The 15,091-nt window shown below is 55.1% G+C and overlaps 1 protein-coding gene across 3 annotated transcripts in view; it reads right to left on the bottom strand.

Annotated features, from left to right (window-relative positions):
* Positions 1 to 1,575: 1,575 nt before the first annotated feature.
* Positions 1,576 to 15,091, bottom strand: part of SPATC1 (spermatogenesis and centriole associated 1) — a 30,660-nt gene continuing 17,144 nt past the window's right edge. For 2 of the 3 annotated variants that reach the window (XM_054499068.2, XM_054499067.2), the window contains exons 2-5: positions 8,133 to 8,687; positions 7,487 to 8,026; positions 7,223 to 7,362; positions 1,576 to 1,983 (exon numbers count right to left, since the gene is read on the bottom strand). In XM_054499068.2, the coding sequence (XP_054355043.1) occupies positions 1,654 to 1,983; positions 7,223 to 7,362; positions 7,487 to 8,026; positions 8,133 to 8,687 (1,565 nt within the window). In that variant the 3' untranslated portion in view covers positions 1,576 to 1,653. Of the gene's footprint in view, positions 1,984 to 7,222; positions 7,363 to 7,486; positions 8,027 to 8,132; positions 8,708 to 15,091 lie in introns of all 3 variants that reach the window. The other variant, XM_054499069.2, reaches the window with a different exon arrangement.

The raw sequence follows: 15,091 nt of genomic DNA, 5'->3' as shown, positions 1-15,091 counted from the left end.
TCTCTGCGCCTCTGGGGCCCCGCGGTGTCGGGCGCCTGAGTTCAAAGACCTGACACCTGAGGAGGGATGGACTCCCGCCCAGCGCCCCGCAAAGTCCCCCAAAAGGCCAGCCCGCAGTGGTGACGGCCCTGTGGCCCTACCCCATGGAGCTTCCAATCTAGGGGGAGGGACCGTTGGTTCTGCCCTGCGCGCAGCTCTGCCGGGGCACGCGACGGAAGCGTTTCCCCATTCGTGGAGCCCTCTGGCATCCACTCAGGAGCTCCCAGGACAGGGCGGCCAGTAGCTCCCAGGCTCTGCTCGCCTCCCATCTTTCTAATTGGGCTTGTGAACCAGCACACACTCCCGCGGTCAGCTGGGTGCAAGCGTCTCTTAAATAGCCCTGGGAGTTTGGGTCAGGGCTGCTCTTCCTGCTGGCTGGCAGGGAGGTGGAGGGGCTTCTGGCAGGAGCTCTTCCCTGCCCTTCCCAGGGATTAAGAGGCTGGTGTCTGGCTGGATTCCCTGGAGGTCTGGGAGTGGGGAGGGCAGAGGCAGGAAGCTCAGCAGCCCAGGCATCCCCGGAGGGCCCGGCACACCCTGCGTACCCTCTCTGTCCCCTGACTCCTTGCTGGTTGCTGAAAGATTCCCATTGGAACTCAGACCCTGTGGGTCCACTGTTGTCTTCTGCCATCCTCTCTGGCTGGCAAGCACTGGTGCTCCATGACCCTCCTCAGTTGGGGTTTTGATCTCCCTCCCATCACAGCCAGCCTCCTTGCCTTCCTGCGTGCAAGCTTGCCCCTGTCTCACCCTGTGGCCACGGCCCCTCTAGGCTTTCCCACACTGCACTTCTCCCCTTCCATGTCTTCCTCCCCAGGAACTTCCTCTCCTGGCCGCGCCCCCTCAGCTTCCTGCACTCTCCACAAGCCCTTCTCAGCACCCCATCTGCCCTCAGTGCACTGTGGGAGGCCCCTGGCCTGCCCCCAAATCTTGCTTGTGCTCCTCAGCTCCTGCAGCAGGTGGGGTCTGCCCTTGCCAGCTCTGAATCCCTCTCAAAGTCTCCAGGACGTGTGGGATGGCCTTAGGTGTCTTGGGAAGGGGCCAGCACTTCACTGGGCTGCCCCATGCTCAGGTTGGGGTGAGACTGCTTTCTCCTGGCTCTTCTCTCCTTGAATGTCCTCTTGTCCTCAAGGCCTGGAAGAGCACCCCCTGCCCCTCACCCAGCCCTGGCCTAGTATGGGGGCAGGGATCCCACACCCACATCCTTGTCTCCTCTCACCTCTGCCAACTCCATGCCCCTCACCACTGCGGCAGGCACAGAGCCACAGCCCTTCCCTCCCTGCTGCACCCCTTCCTGGTTCCTACCCTTCCCCATCCCAGTCCCAGGAGCTCCCACTGCTCTCAGTGCCATGGGAGGGGAGCCTGGGGGCCTTCAGACTAACCCCTCGCAGACCACTGCTGAGGCCTCTCGGGCTCTCGCAGAGGGTCCGGGATGGGTGTTGACCTCCAGGGCAGGCAGGGCTGAAGGGGTACGGTGCAGGGGCCCGGTGAGCCACCCCAGAGGAGGCAGCACCACCCAGGAGTGCTGGCACAGGCCCAGTGACCAGTGTCTGTGGGAAGCTTTAATGGCCGTGCACAGGGCTGTGGGGCTGAGCGAGCCTGGACCTCCCAGCTCCAGCGTCACCAGATGAACATGGGCTTGCCGTCATCGTGCGCCAGCTGGTTGAGGCAGGAGAGCAGCAGCAGCGCGTCGGTGAGCATGCTAGGGTGCACGGTCTCCACCAGCACGCGCTTCAGGAAGTCCATGGTATAGGAGCCACCCTCGGATGCCGCCAGCTCCGGGCGCTCTCGCAGGATGCCATAGGCATTCACCAGCTGCTCGGTCAGCGCGGGGTGCACCCGCCCGTTGTAGCCCAGACTCTGCAGCCTGTTCATGATGCTCACATAGCGCTGTGTGAGCATCTGGCACAGCTCCTCGTCCAGCTTGTGGTCACTGGGGTTCAGGGAGGCCTGCGGGGACAGCGGCCATCAGGGACCCTTCCTTGCCACACCTCCACACACAGGCAGGTAAGGGGAAGACCAAGGGGCAGGTGAGGCTGCGAGACGGCCAGGATCCGAGGGGTGTGCGGTGGGGAGGTTCTGCGAGAGACCTCAAGGGTCTAGGACAGGGGAACCCAGTGGGCAGAGCCTGACAGGTCTCCAAGGCCTGATCCGGGCAGGGCAGGTGGCTCTCAAAGCTCCCCACTGGGGCCTCAGCCACAGGGTGGAAGAGGATGCCCCAACCCTGTCGTCTGCTCCACCCACCACCAGGGATTGCAACTGGGCTGAGGCCTCCAGGGACTGAGGACAGGGGGCGTGGCTAGGCATCTGGAGGTACACAGGGTCCCCTGACCCAGGAGTCTAGGGTCTTTCCCAGGCCTCCTCCTGGCTCCCTGCTCTGCTCCCTTTCAGCGTCTGAAGGCCCCCCCTTCCTTACCCTAGCCTCCATCCTCAGCACCCTCCAACCTGCACACCCCCCAGGGGACTCCCTTTCCTCCCCTATCACTGGACTGACAACCCCAGGCAAGTGTTGGCCCCAGCGCTGAGAGGCCTTTCTCCTTCATCTGCCTCCTCCTGGGCCTGGGAACCAGCACATCTGGGTCAGTTTCCACTCACTTTCTCATGCCCTGTGTCCTCCCACCAGCCAGGCAGTGACTGGGTCCCACCCTAAGGCATGTAATCATGAAGGCAGCCCCTCCCACCCCACCTGCCACTGCCCCCTGGATGTGTGACCTGGGCAGTTGTGGGAAGCCCAGTGCCCAGCTCAATGCTCTGTTGGCACCATCCTGAAGTTCTAAGTTTTGAATTATTTTCATTTTGCACTGGGCCCTGCCAATCTTGCAGCCTGTCTCAGGTGCAGCTGCCCCCACCTCCAGGCTTGGCCCTGCCTGCTCTCTGCACAGGCCCACAGAGCCACGGGTCTGAAGTGGAATTGGGTGGGCTATCCCCTGCCCGAGCTCCTCCTACAGTTTCCGCTGCTCCAACACTTGGGGGAGGGCCACCCTCCAGTGTCCCCCGATCTGTCCCTGCACCCCTCTTCCAGCTACGTCCTACTGTGTCCCAGATGGCTGACATGGTGGTCCCCAACCTGCAGGGAATACTCTTCCCTACTCCTTGCCCAGACAAGCTATTCAGGCACCACCCCTCGGGGAAGGCTCCCAGGCTGGTCGTGTGCGCAGGGTACCAGGCTTGGGGCTAGACTTAGGACCGGGCCCAGTTAATGTGACGCCAACCTCTGCTAAGTGCTCCCAGAGCCTGCGTTCAGCACCCCTGTTGCCTGGGACGTGCCTGGGATGCACCTGTCTCTCCCCAGCTGGAGGTTCTTGGCCCCTGAGCCTTCTAGGCAAACGAGTAATATGCACAGTTGTGGGGGGCAGAAGGCACCATCGAGGTTCAGCGCAGGAGTAAGGGCCCGTGGACGGCCGTCCTCAACGGCTGCTTCTACATCACACTGGGACTGAGCCTGTTTCCTTGCTGGGATGTGAAGGAAATCACAGTGCCTCCTGCAGGAGTGTACTGGGGGTTACAGGCAGCAGCCCCAGTGAGCACTGAGCACCAGGTCACGCAGGGCCCCCCCCCATGGGGGATGGCAGTGCACTCCCATCTCAGTGAAGTGAGTTGGAGTTGTGTCTTTTTGTTGTTGTTATTGTTGTTTTGAGACGGAGTCTCGCTCTGTTGCCCAGGGTGGAGTGCAGTGGTTCGATTTCGGCTCACGGCAACCTCCGCCTCCCGGGTTCAAGCGATTCTTCTGCCTCAGCCTCCCAAGTAGCTGGGATTACACGCATATGCCTCCACACCCGGCTAATGTTTCTGTATTTTTAGTAGAGACGGGGTTTCATCACGTTGGCCAGGTGATCTGCCCACCTCGGCCTCCCACAGTGCTGGGATGACAGGCGTGAGCCACCATGCCCGGCTGAGGTGTGTCAGTTGTGTCTTACAAATATCACCCTGTCTTAAAAATATTCCTTCAAGGGCCGGGCGTGGTGGCTTACGCCTGTAATTCCAGCACTTTGGGAGGCCGAGGCGGGCGGATCACGAGGTCAGGAGATCGAGACCATCCTGGTGAACACTGAAACCCCCTGTCTTTAGTAAAAATACAAAAAAAAAAAAAAAAAAAGTAGCTGGGCGTGGTGGCGGGCACCGGTAGTCCCAGCTACTTGGGAGGCTGAGGCAGGAGAATGGCATGAACCCGTGGCGTGGAGCTTGCAGTGAGCCGAGATCGCGCCACTGTACTCCAGCCCAGGTGACAGAGCGAGACTCCGTCTCAAAAAAAAAAAAATTCCTTCGAGGAATAGGGAAGGCAGGGCATCCAAGATGCTCAAGTATGAGGCCAAGATCTGGGTGGGGAGATTGTGAGGCAGTACCACCTTCTCTCTGCTCCCCTGTTCCCAGAGCATGCATCACCTCTATTATCGATGTATTGCTTTACGCATTTACTGAATGCCTCCCCAGGAGAGAGTGGATTGACTCAGGACTGCCTGGGGTACACCTGGCTTGATACTAGTCAGGAGTGAGTGGGTGCAGGGAGAAGGCGGCTGTGGACCAGGGAGCAGGTGACAGCAGTTTGGACCAGCGGAAGGTGTGAAGGATGAGAGAAGTGAGCAGCGGGAGAGTCTGTAGGACCCAGTGTCAATGGAATGTGGAGGAGTGCACACGTGACCGTGTCCACACCGTCCTCCCAGGCGTGTGCCTGTGCTCAGCACCCAGACCTTTCCTATGCAGCACCCGGGACACTGCCACGGGCTCCACGGCAAGGGAGTGGCAGCAGGTATCACAGAATCACTGTCTGAACACAGGGCGGGCGCATTACAAATCAATCCAAAGACAGCCAAAAACCCATGTGAAAGTTGCTGGTATCAAAATAGTTACTTATGTCAAAAAAAAAAAAATGTAGTCAGTAGGCCAGTGCAGTGGCTCACACCTGGAATCCCAGCACTTTGGGAGACCGAGGCAGGTGGATCACTTGAGCCCAGGAGCTCAAGGTTAGTCTGGGCAACACAGTGAGAACTCATCTCTATAAAAAATTTAAGGCCGGGCGAGGCCGAGGCAGGTGGATCACAAGGTCAGGAGTTCCACACCAGCCTGACCAACATGATAAAACCCCGTCTCTACTAAAAATACAAAAATTAGCCGGGCGTGGTGGTGTGCGCCTGTAATTCCAACTACTTGGGAGGCTGAGGCAGGAGAATCGCTTGAACTTGGAAGACGGAGGTTGCAGTGAGCAGAGATCAGGCCTCTGCACTCTAGCTTGGGAGACAGAGCAAGACTCTGTCTCAAAAAAAAAAAAAAAAAAATGCTGGGCGCGGTGGCTCATGCCTATAATCCCAGCACTTTTGGAGGCAGAGGCAGGCAGATCACTTGAGGCAGGGAGTTTGAGACCAGCCTGGCCAACATGGCAAAACCCCATCTCTACCAAAAAAATACAAAAATTAGCTGGGTGTGGTGGCGGGTGCCTGTAATCCCAGCTACTCGAGAGGCTGAGGCAGGAGAATTGCTTGAACTCAGGAGGCGGAGGCTGCAGTGAGCCGAGATTGTACCACTGCACTCCAGTCTGGGTGACAAGAGCAAGACTCTGTCTCAAAAAAAAAAAAAAATTAGCCAGGTGTGTTGGTGCATGCCTGTAGTCCCAGTTAGCAGGGAGGCTGAGATGGGAGGGCCACTCGAGTGAACCATGATTATGCCACTGCACTCCAGCCTGGGTGACAGAGTGAGACCCCATCTTAAAAAAAATTGCAATAGGGAAAGGCCGTGAAGAAGTCCTCTTGCACACAGGCCTGTAACAGGATTTATCCCAAAAACGTCCTCAGGAGGGCAGGATTCCAAGACATTGCTTGCTCAGGGCCACTCGCCTAGCAGTGGCCTTCACCAATGAACAAGGCCACTGCAGTGAGCTTCTGTGACCTCTAAACCTGGTTTCAAGGCAGCTTACATGGACGCCTGTGTCTTTAAAAGCTTCCCTTTCAGGACCCGGCGCAGTAGCTCACGCCTGTAATCCCCACACTTTCGGAGGCTGAGGCGGGCGGATCACCTGAGGTTGGGAGTTTGAGACCAGCCTGGCCAACATGGAGAAACCCCGTCTCTACTAAAAATACCAAAAAGTTAGTCGGGCGTGGTGGTGCACACCTGTAATCCCAGCTACTCGGGAGGCTGAGGCAGGAGAATTGCTTGAACCCAGGAGGCAGAGGTTGTGGTGATCCGAGATCACACCATTGCACTCCAGCCTGGGCAACAAGAGTGAAACACCATCTCAAAAAAAAAATAAGTAAATAAATAAAAAATAAATATATATCTATATATTAGCTGGGCATGGTGGCGTAAACCTGTGGTCCCAGCTACTTGACAGGCTTGAACCCCTAGGAGTTTCATGGTTGCAGTGAGCTAGGATCACACCTCTCTACTCCAGCCTGGGCTGTGTCAAAAAAAGAGGCTGGGGCAGCAGAATCGTTTGAACCGAGAGGCAGGGGTTGCAGTGAGCTGGGTACATACGCTATTGTGTACTCTTTTTTTTTTTTCAGGTGGAGTCTTGGTTTGTTGCCCAGGCTGGAGTGTAATGGCTCAATCTCAGCTCACCCTGGGCAGGTGACAGAGCGAGAGTCCATCTGAAAACAAACAAACTAAAACCCACACACACAAAACTAACCCAAGGATGCTTTAACCAGAGGCAAAGCTCCAACCTGGACCCACGCAGCTCACAGTAGCTCCTGCTCAGGCTACACACAGGCCTGCAATCCACAGATAAACACAGCTGGAGCGAAAAAGCGGCCCGGAATGCAGCTGAGCTGTTTCCTCAAGAGAAGCCCAAGTGGTAAGTAGGGATGCAGCCGCCTTCCTGCCCAGCAGCCGCACACCCCCAACCCAGCTTCCCCGTGCCTTCTACAGCCTGCCACACGCATGGCACAGACACACACTCCGGCGTGTTGGCAAAGCATCATCCTCCACATGCGTCCACAGAGGAAGCCATCCTGGTGGCAAAGGGGGAGAGCCGCCCAACTATGCTGAAAACCCCCACCTCACCTTCCTCTGAGGAGACCGTGGGCTCCCACTGCCAGACACCCCAACACCTGCCGACCGTTGGCACTGAGCAGTCAGCTTCCTCTATCCCAGGGACTCCTCAGGTCCTGGCACGTTTGGCCTGGCCAGAGTGCAGGGTCCCGACGGCCCCTCATGGGCCAGCCTGCCCCCTGTCCCTGTAGGAACCCTGGCCACACACCTGGATGATCTTCTCCGGGATGTTGGAGACAGTGAAGCCGTAGAGCCGCACGCGCTCTGGGAAGATGCTGGACAGGATCCTGCGGTCCAGCTGGAAGGCAATCTCACCCACCAGCCTCTCCCAGGCCAGCTGCTTCGACTCTGGGGACACAGGATCTCGTCAGCCCAGGTGAGAGGGTGAGAGGAGCCGGGCTCAGCAGCCCAGGCAGGCGGCAGGGAGAGGGCCTGGGGGCCCGACCCGCGTGGAGCCCTCAGTGTCACTGACCTCGGGGGCTCTCGGGGAACTTGCTGATCTTGCGGTGGGCCAGCTTCTGTTCCACCTCCATCATGCTCTTCCTCAACGGTTCTGTGGTGCGTGGACCCCGAGAGTCACTGACTGAAGCTGGGGAGGATGAGGTACGAGGTGGGGAGTGGGGGTTGTGTGGAGGACAGTGGGGGGCAGGCAGGTTCCGCGTTGGGGAATTATGCATTCGGGAAGGGAGATGGGGGGCACCCTGGGCGATGTGGGTGGTGCTTGAGGGTGTGTAGCTGGTGGCAACCTGGGGAGCAAGGGCGGGGGCAGAGGCAAGGACGGTGACCGTGGGGGAGGTGGTGGGGGAGGTGGGGACAGATGCAGGGACCACTTGTTCCTGGGCGGCACTGGGCTGGGCCTGTGTGTCTGAAGTGTTGAAGGAGAAGGCCGTCTCGGGAGCAGGTATGCCCATGGCTCTGATGGGGGTGGAGGTCTGGAGGGGTGCGCCTGCAAACGCCATGTTGAGAGGCTCTGGGTCCTGGGTCGACCGGGGGAACTCGGTGGAGAGTGGGACTAGTGATGTGGAGGGGACAGAAATGAAAAGAGGGGGATTAGAGTGAGGTGGGAGGGCTCTGCGCCCTCCCCCACTCTGCCACCCACCACCCACCACACCTGTTACCTTTGGTGGTGGCAGCAGGTACCACGCAAGCTGGGGACTGGGGCCCAGAGGGGCCTCCGCGGAGGGGCTCAGCCAGCCGCAGCCTTGGGGACTCTGGCAGGACCAGGTTGCTCATGGGGTTGGCCAGCAGGTTCTGAGAGACCCCTAGTGGGTTGGCAGTGGAGCTGAGGAGGGGGCTGCTCAGAGAAACAGCCACCGTGCCCGTCACAGGGGCTATCAGGGGGCTGCTCTGGGACATGGCCACAGGGCCTGCCAGGGGGCTGCTGGGAGTCAGGGAGCCAGTGGAGGGCAGGCCCAGGGAACTGGCCAGTGTGCCCGTTGGGGGCCCCGCCATGGGGCTGGTCAGGAAGCCGGTGAGGGGGTTGCTCTGTGACATGGGTGCTGGGCCGGACAGCAGCGTGCTGAGGGTGCCTGTCAGGGGGCTCATGAGTGAGCCCGGCATGGCGCTGGGCTGCAAGCTGGTTAGCATCTCGGCCAGGGGTGCCAAGGCCATGATGCCCACTTCTTCCAGGACTGGTTCGTTTGCCATTGCTGGGGACGGGGGCAGGAAGACACCTGGGAACATAGAGAAAGCACTGAGACCCCAGGGGAGCCCCTCCAGACCACAGGGAGGGTGGTCGCAGTCTCTCTCACTGTGGTAGGGCCTGGCCACAGTGCCCATCTGTCCCCAATGAGCTGACTGGTCCGACCTGGCCTCTCTGAGCCTCACTTCTTAGGCAGGCCAGGGTGGCGGCCTCTCTGCCTCTGTGGGGAGTCTGTGTCTGCTCAGAGGAGCCTGGGAGTGGCTCCCCAAGGCCTCATCTCCAGCCCTGATTTTTGGGTCAGTTCTCCCAGGCTCACTTCTCTGACCACTTGCCCACTGCCCCCAGCCATGGGGACGTCCCGCTGCCCTTTCCTCAACCGTGCCCACCCTTTGCCCAGCAGAGGGTCTCTAAGCAGCTGGACTCTCAGGTCACCAAGTTGGCCCCTCTGTTCTTCGGTGGAGAGAAGAGGGCCCAGGCCTCCTGAACACTGTCTTTGTGGTGGGGAATAAGCCTCACCAGGTGGGGGCTGCTCAGGGGGTCCGTGCTGCAATGGACAGAGCCTCACGTTGCCTGGCACCCTTGCATGGTCCCTGCCCTGTGGGGCTTGCCGTGGCCTAAACAGGGATGCAGGTCAGAGCCGGCCACACGCCCCGGTCCCAGACACTGCTTTATGCTCTCTCCCTGCCCCCGGGAGCCTGCTTTCCTTGGTCCTGGAGGAGTGCTCCTTTTACTGGCCACTGTTTGGGGGAGAAGCCCCCTGATCCCCTGGGGGTACAGCTGCTGGCAGGAGTGGTGGGAGTCCAGAGAAGGTTTTTGTGAGTATGCAATTTCATTGAAAACTTCCACTTTTGTTGTTATAAATGCAGTACATGCTTATTATAGAGAAAGAATGGAAATACAGAAAAAAAAAAGATGAAAAGCCACAGATAGTTCCATCATCCCACAGTTAGTCTCTATTGAGGAGCCACGTGTTGCCTTGGAGACCTTCTCTACCGTGTGTATATAGATCAGGAGTTGGCAAGCATTTTCTGTGAAGGTCTGGAGGTAAATACGTCCACCTTTGCCAGCTATATGGTCCCTGTTGCAACCGCTCAAGCCTGCCGTTGCCTTGAGAAGGCAGCCACAGGCAACCCGGAGGTGAATGAGGGAGGTGAATGAGGTGTATGGCAATAAACCTTTATAGATGAATACTACATTTTGGATTTCATGTATCACGTAATAGTAGTCTTCTTTTAACCATTTAAAAATGTAAAATTCAACCGCCTGAGCCTGGGAGTTCCAGACCGGCCTGCTCAACGTGGAGAGACCGTGTCTCTACAAAAAACACAAAAATTAGCCAGGCATGGTGGTATGAACCTGTAGCCCCAGCTACTCGGGAGGCTGAGGTGGGAGGGTCATTTGAGCCCGGGAGGTTGAGGCTGCAGTGCGCCATGATCATGCCACTGCAGTCCAGCCTGGGTGACAGAGTGAGACCCCCATCTCAAAATAATAATTTTAAAGAAGTAAAATTCATGGGTTTTTTTTTTTTTTTTTTGAGACAGAGTCTCGTTCTGTTGCCCAGGCTGGAGTGCAGTGGCACAATCTCGGCTCACTGCAACCTCTGCCTCCCGGATTCAAGCGATTCTCCTGCCCGAGCCTCCTGAGTACCTGGGACTACAGGTATGTGCCACCATGCCCAGCTAATTTTTGTATTTTTAGTAGAGACGAGGTTTCACCATGTTGACCAGTATGGTCTTGATCTCTTGACCTCGTGATCTGCCTGCCTTGGCCTCCCAAAGTGGCATGAGCCACCACGCCTGGCCATAAAATTCATTCTTAACAGGCTGTGTACAAAGGTGGTTGTGGCATAGATCACATGTCCTTTTGTACCTTGCCTCTTCTCACGGGACACACACCACGGCAGCTCCGGCATCATGATTCTTTGCGAATGACACTATTGTAGCTGCAGAGGCCTCATCTTACGGACATGCTGTTTTTTTTACTGAGCCTGTCTCAGTGGTTGGGCATTTAAATTGATTCCCGTGTTCCCTGATGACAAACACCTTATTACGTAAGTCTTGATGATTGATTTTTTTCCTGGAAATAGACATTTTAGAGGCTCCCTCGGAAGTGTTCTGATGTTCCCCAGGAAGTCTCTGGGTGCAGTACTTCTATCTCTTCAGAGCTAATCCTCTGTGATGTGTGGTGAGATGTTCTGCCACTTTATTTGCCGTTTGAATTCTAAGTTCTGGGCCGGGTGTGGTGGTTCATGCCTGTAATCCTAGCACTTTGGGAGGCTGAGATGGGCAGATCGCTTGAGCTCAGGAGTTCCAGACCAGCCTGGGCAACATGGTGAAACTCCATCTCTACAAAAAATCCAAAAATTAGCCGGGTATGGTGGTGTGCGCCTGTAGTCCCAGCTACTTGGGAGGCTGAGGTGGGAGGATCACCTGATCCCAGGAGGTCGGGGATGTGGTGAGCCGTGATCGTGCTACTGCACTCCAGTCAGACTGATGGCATGAAATCCTGTCTCATAAAAACCCAAAAACTTCTAAGTTCTACTTTCCAAACAAATAAATCAAAATTGCACAATCCAATCAACTGCTCTTTTACTTATGTATTTATTTTTATTTTGAGAGATGGGAATCTAACTCTGTTACCCAAGCTGGTCTCAAACTCCTCAAGCAATCCTCCTGCCTCAGCTTCCTAAAGCGATGGGATTATAGTTGTGAGCCACCACTCCCAGCCTGGTCATTTATGATTTCTTGTTTTGACTTTTTAGAAAGTTTTGTTTTACGACCCAGGAGACAGTAAAGCTTGTGGGCCAAAGGCAAGCACTCCATGGAGAGGACGGACTTGAAGGAGAGGGAGCACAGAGTGGGGCAGACAGAGGGATACCTGTGTTGAGGTGGAGGATGGAGCTCAGAGTGCGGCTGTCTGTCCTGCTTGGCCTCCATTTCCTTAGGAGAGCCCAGGGTCTGGGTGATGTGGGAAAGGACCACTTGGGGGCAACATCTCCAGGATGGCTGGGGAGAGGCAGTCAGGGGCCACTGTCCCCGCACAGCCAGGGCAGCCTAAGGAGCGCCGGTGGTCCTAATGTTTGAAGCAGCCAGGTCAGGCGAGAAGACAGGACAAATGTTTCCTCTTGCCGCCTGCTCTGGGAAGATGACCGCTCTGGAGGGGCCAGCCAGTCCGGGCTGAGAGGGAGCACTGGACAGGCCGTGGCCTCGTCCCCAGAGGGAAATGGCCCAGTCTGTTTTTCGACCAAGTTGGATTCCAGGCAGAACCATCACGTAGCTCACAGAAGGTAACCGAGGGAGCAATTCACAGAAAGTCTAACACCAAAATGTATAAAGCAGAAGCCACGGGGACTCCCAGGAGGCGCTGGAGTGGTAGCTTTGTCAAGGTCCAGGACGGAAGGAGCAATGGCGCCGACACAGATGGTGGAATTACAAAGCCAGTCTACTGTCTGATGTGCTGCTGCACACTGAGAGGGTGGTGTGGCTGCCGTGAGCTGGATGCTATTGGTACCCTCTACCCCTCACCCAAATACAGTAAGTGCTACCCGCTTTCTTCCCATGCTGCCCTCATCCTGCCAGGAACGAGGGCTCCAGGGAAGGCCAAGTACAGATCAGAGACAGAAACATGTGGACACAGTGGATGGGGGAGGGCAGGCGGGCCTGGGGAGGAGGGCCTGTGAGAGCAGGGGGCAGATGCCAGGCCTCAGAAAGACTCATCCTGTTTTTCTGTTAATGATAAAACCTGGCACAACCAACCACTGAAAAATTGTTCAGCAAATCATGAAATGTTCAAATGTATAATAGCTTGATGTGAAATCATTTACAGTACTATTTGTAAAGAAAATATGAGAACACAATGAAATGCTTATAGTAAATATTAAAATTGTAACATTAAGTGTAGAAATGTGGATTAAAAGCTGAGAGTTGCCAGGCGCGGTGTTTCACGCCTGTAATCCCAGCACTTTGGGAGGCCGAGGCGGGCGGATCACGAGGTCAGGAGATCGAGACCAGCTTGGCCAACACAGTGAAACCCCGTCTCTACTAAAAATACAAAAAATTAGCCAGGCATGGTGGTGCGTGCCTGTAGTCCCAGGTACTCGGGAAGCTGGGGCAGGAGAATCGCTTGAAACCTGGAGGCGGAGGTTGCAGTGAGCTGAGATTGTGGCATTGCACTCCAGCCTGGCGACAGAGTGAGGCTACGTCTAAAAATAAATAAATAAATAAATAAATAAATAAAAGCTGAGAGTTGCGTTCTCCACTCTGAAAAAGAGGTGGGTAAATACTCCCCATGTATCTGGTGGTGACCTTTAAGGGTGTATGTGAATGTAAAGTTAATTTTTTTTCTTCTTTATATTTTCATGTACTTTCTAAAATTTTCACAATATGAGTATGTATTTTAAAAAACAAACTTTATGAAGAAAAGTGTTTTTTTAAAAAAAAAAAATGCATTTCTGCCTGGTTTTGTCTTGAGACCAGGAGGGGCCATGGCCCTGCTCACACTTAGCAAACAAAGCCCAGGCCCTTATGGGCAAGGATGGTCCAGGGGTGGCCCAGCCTCATGTGGAGAGGGATCTGTGCTTCCTTCCCAGCCTGTGCCATGGAGGCCCGTGCGTGCCCAGTCCTCTTTGTGGCACCTTTGGCTTCCCTGTCCTCCAGCACTCCCTCTACAACGTGCACCTCCCCAGGAGCCCTCCTGCCTTGCCTGGCCAATGCTGGGCCTTTGTGGTCAACTGGGCAGGGCCCTGTAAATAGGCCAACTGCAGAAGAGGGGAGGGAAGAACTCGGATTGATAGAAGTAAAGGTTAGGCCCTGAAAAATAAGAGATTTTCAAACCCAAGTGGTCTGGCTGCATCCCGCCAGCACAAATGCAACCTCAGCTCTTTCAGGTAGAGCAGAGAGCCCAAGGACTACCTCCCCATCAGGATTCCTTGTCCTCTCCTTCCTTTTCAGATGGGATTTGCCTGCCAGTGCTGAATAGTGATGTGGTCCCCTTTCCCAAGTCCCTGTGCCTCTGCTGGTGGTGATTCCCAACATATTTCAGCATGGACTGAGAAAAGCCAATGTTAGCATAAAACCAAACGCCAGATGAGGCACTGGAGACACAAAGTCCCTGAGGCTAGTGCATGCCACCCACAGCAGTCAGCAGGACCAGTCACATCTGCTTTCACTGCTCTTGGGTAAGGATGTGTGTGCTGCATTTGTCTTTCCCTTTGGACTCAAACTAGCCAGACAGGTAGCGAGTAAAAATGGAGGATTAGAGAGCTCCACAATTTCAGCCCTCCACCAAAGCTACGATTAAGCTGGCAAAAATGATCAGAGTAAACCTTTTTTGGGTCTCCAGAATCTAATAAAAATCTTACAATAACCAGGGGAATGCTTAATGAAGAAGCTACTAAATTTTGGGAGGAAAACATAGGCATTTTAACTTTTCTTTCTTTCTTTTCTTTTTTTTTTTTTGAGACGGAGTCTCGCTCTTGTTGCCCAGGCTGGAGTGCAATAGCACTATCTCAGCTCACTGCAACCTCCTCCTCCTGGGTTCAAACAATTCTCCAGTCTCAGCCTCCCAAATAGCTGGGATTACAGGTGCGTGCCACCATGCCCAGCTAACTTTTTTGTATTTTTAGTAGAGACAGAGTTTCACCATGTTGGCCAGGCCGGTCTCGAACTCCTGACCTCAGGTGATCCACCTGCCATGGTCTCTCAAAGTGCTGGGATAACAGGCATGAGCCATTGTGCCCAGCCTAACTTTTCTTTCATGCCGTGTAATTTTTTTTTTTTTGCTGTTTGTTGAAAACTGGACATTTGAAATATTATAGTTTGGTAACCCTGGAAATGAGATTCACCTCCTCCCCAGGCTTTGTTGCTGCTGCTTGTTGTGGGTTGTAGTTGGTTGTTGTTTAGTGACTTTTCTAAACTGCTTTTATAAAGACTGTATTCTTTGTTGTGTGTGCTCATGGAAATCCCTATCTGTGCATATGACACACAGAAGTCACTGTCCTCACAGACACCTAATATCTCCCACTCTTTGGATCAGTGATGGCCATAAGGTTGGTGGTCTGCCTTCCTGGTGTGGCTTGCTGGCACGAGGGGGAGTAATATGGACAAAAAATACAACATTTTACAGAAAACAGTTTAGAAAAGTCACTAAACAAACAAGTATGACCCATAACAAGCAGCAACAAACCCTGGGGAGGGAGGAATAATCTTATTTCCAGAGTCACCACATTATAATATTTAAAATGTCCAGTTTTCAAAAAGCTAAAAAGCATTCAAAAGGCCAGGTGGGGTGGCTCAGGCTTGTAATCCCAGCACTTTGGGAGGCTGAGGTGGGCAGATCATGAGGTCGAGAGATCGGGACCATCCTGGCTAACATGGTGAAACCCTGTCTCTACTAAGAATACAAAAATTAGCTGGGCGCGGTGGCGGGCACCTTTAG

Source organism: Pongo pygmaeus, chromosome 7, assembly GCF_028885625.2.
Source record: "Pongo pygmaeus isolate AG05252 chromosome 7, NHGRI_mPonPyg2-v2.0_pri, whole genome shotgun sequence".
In the NCBI taxonomy this organism is placed as follows: Eukaryota; Metazoa; Chordata; class Mammalia; order Primates; family Hominidae; genus Pongo; species Pongo pygmaeus.
This window is presented reverse-complemented; position numbering and strand designations above follow the sequence as displayed.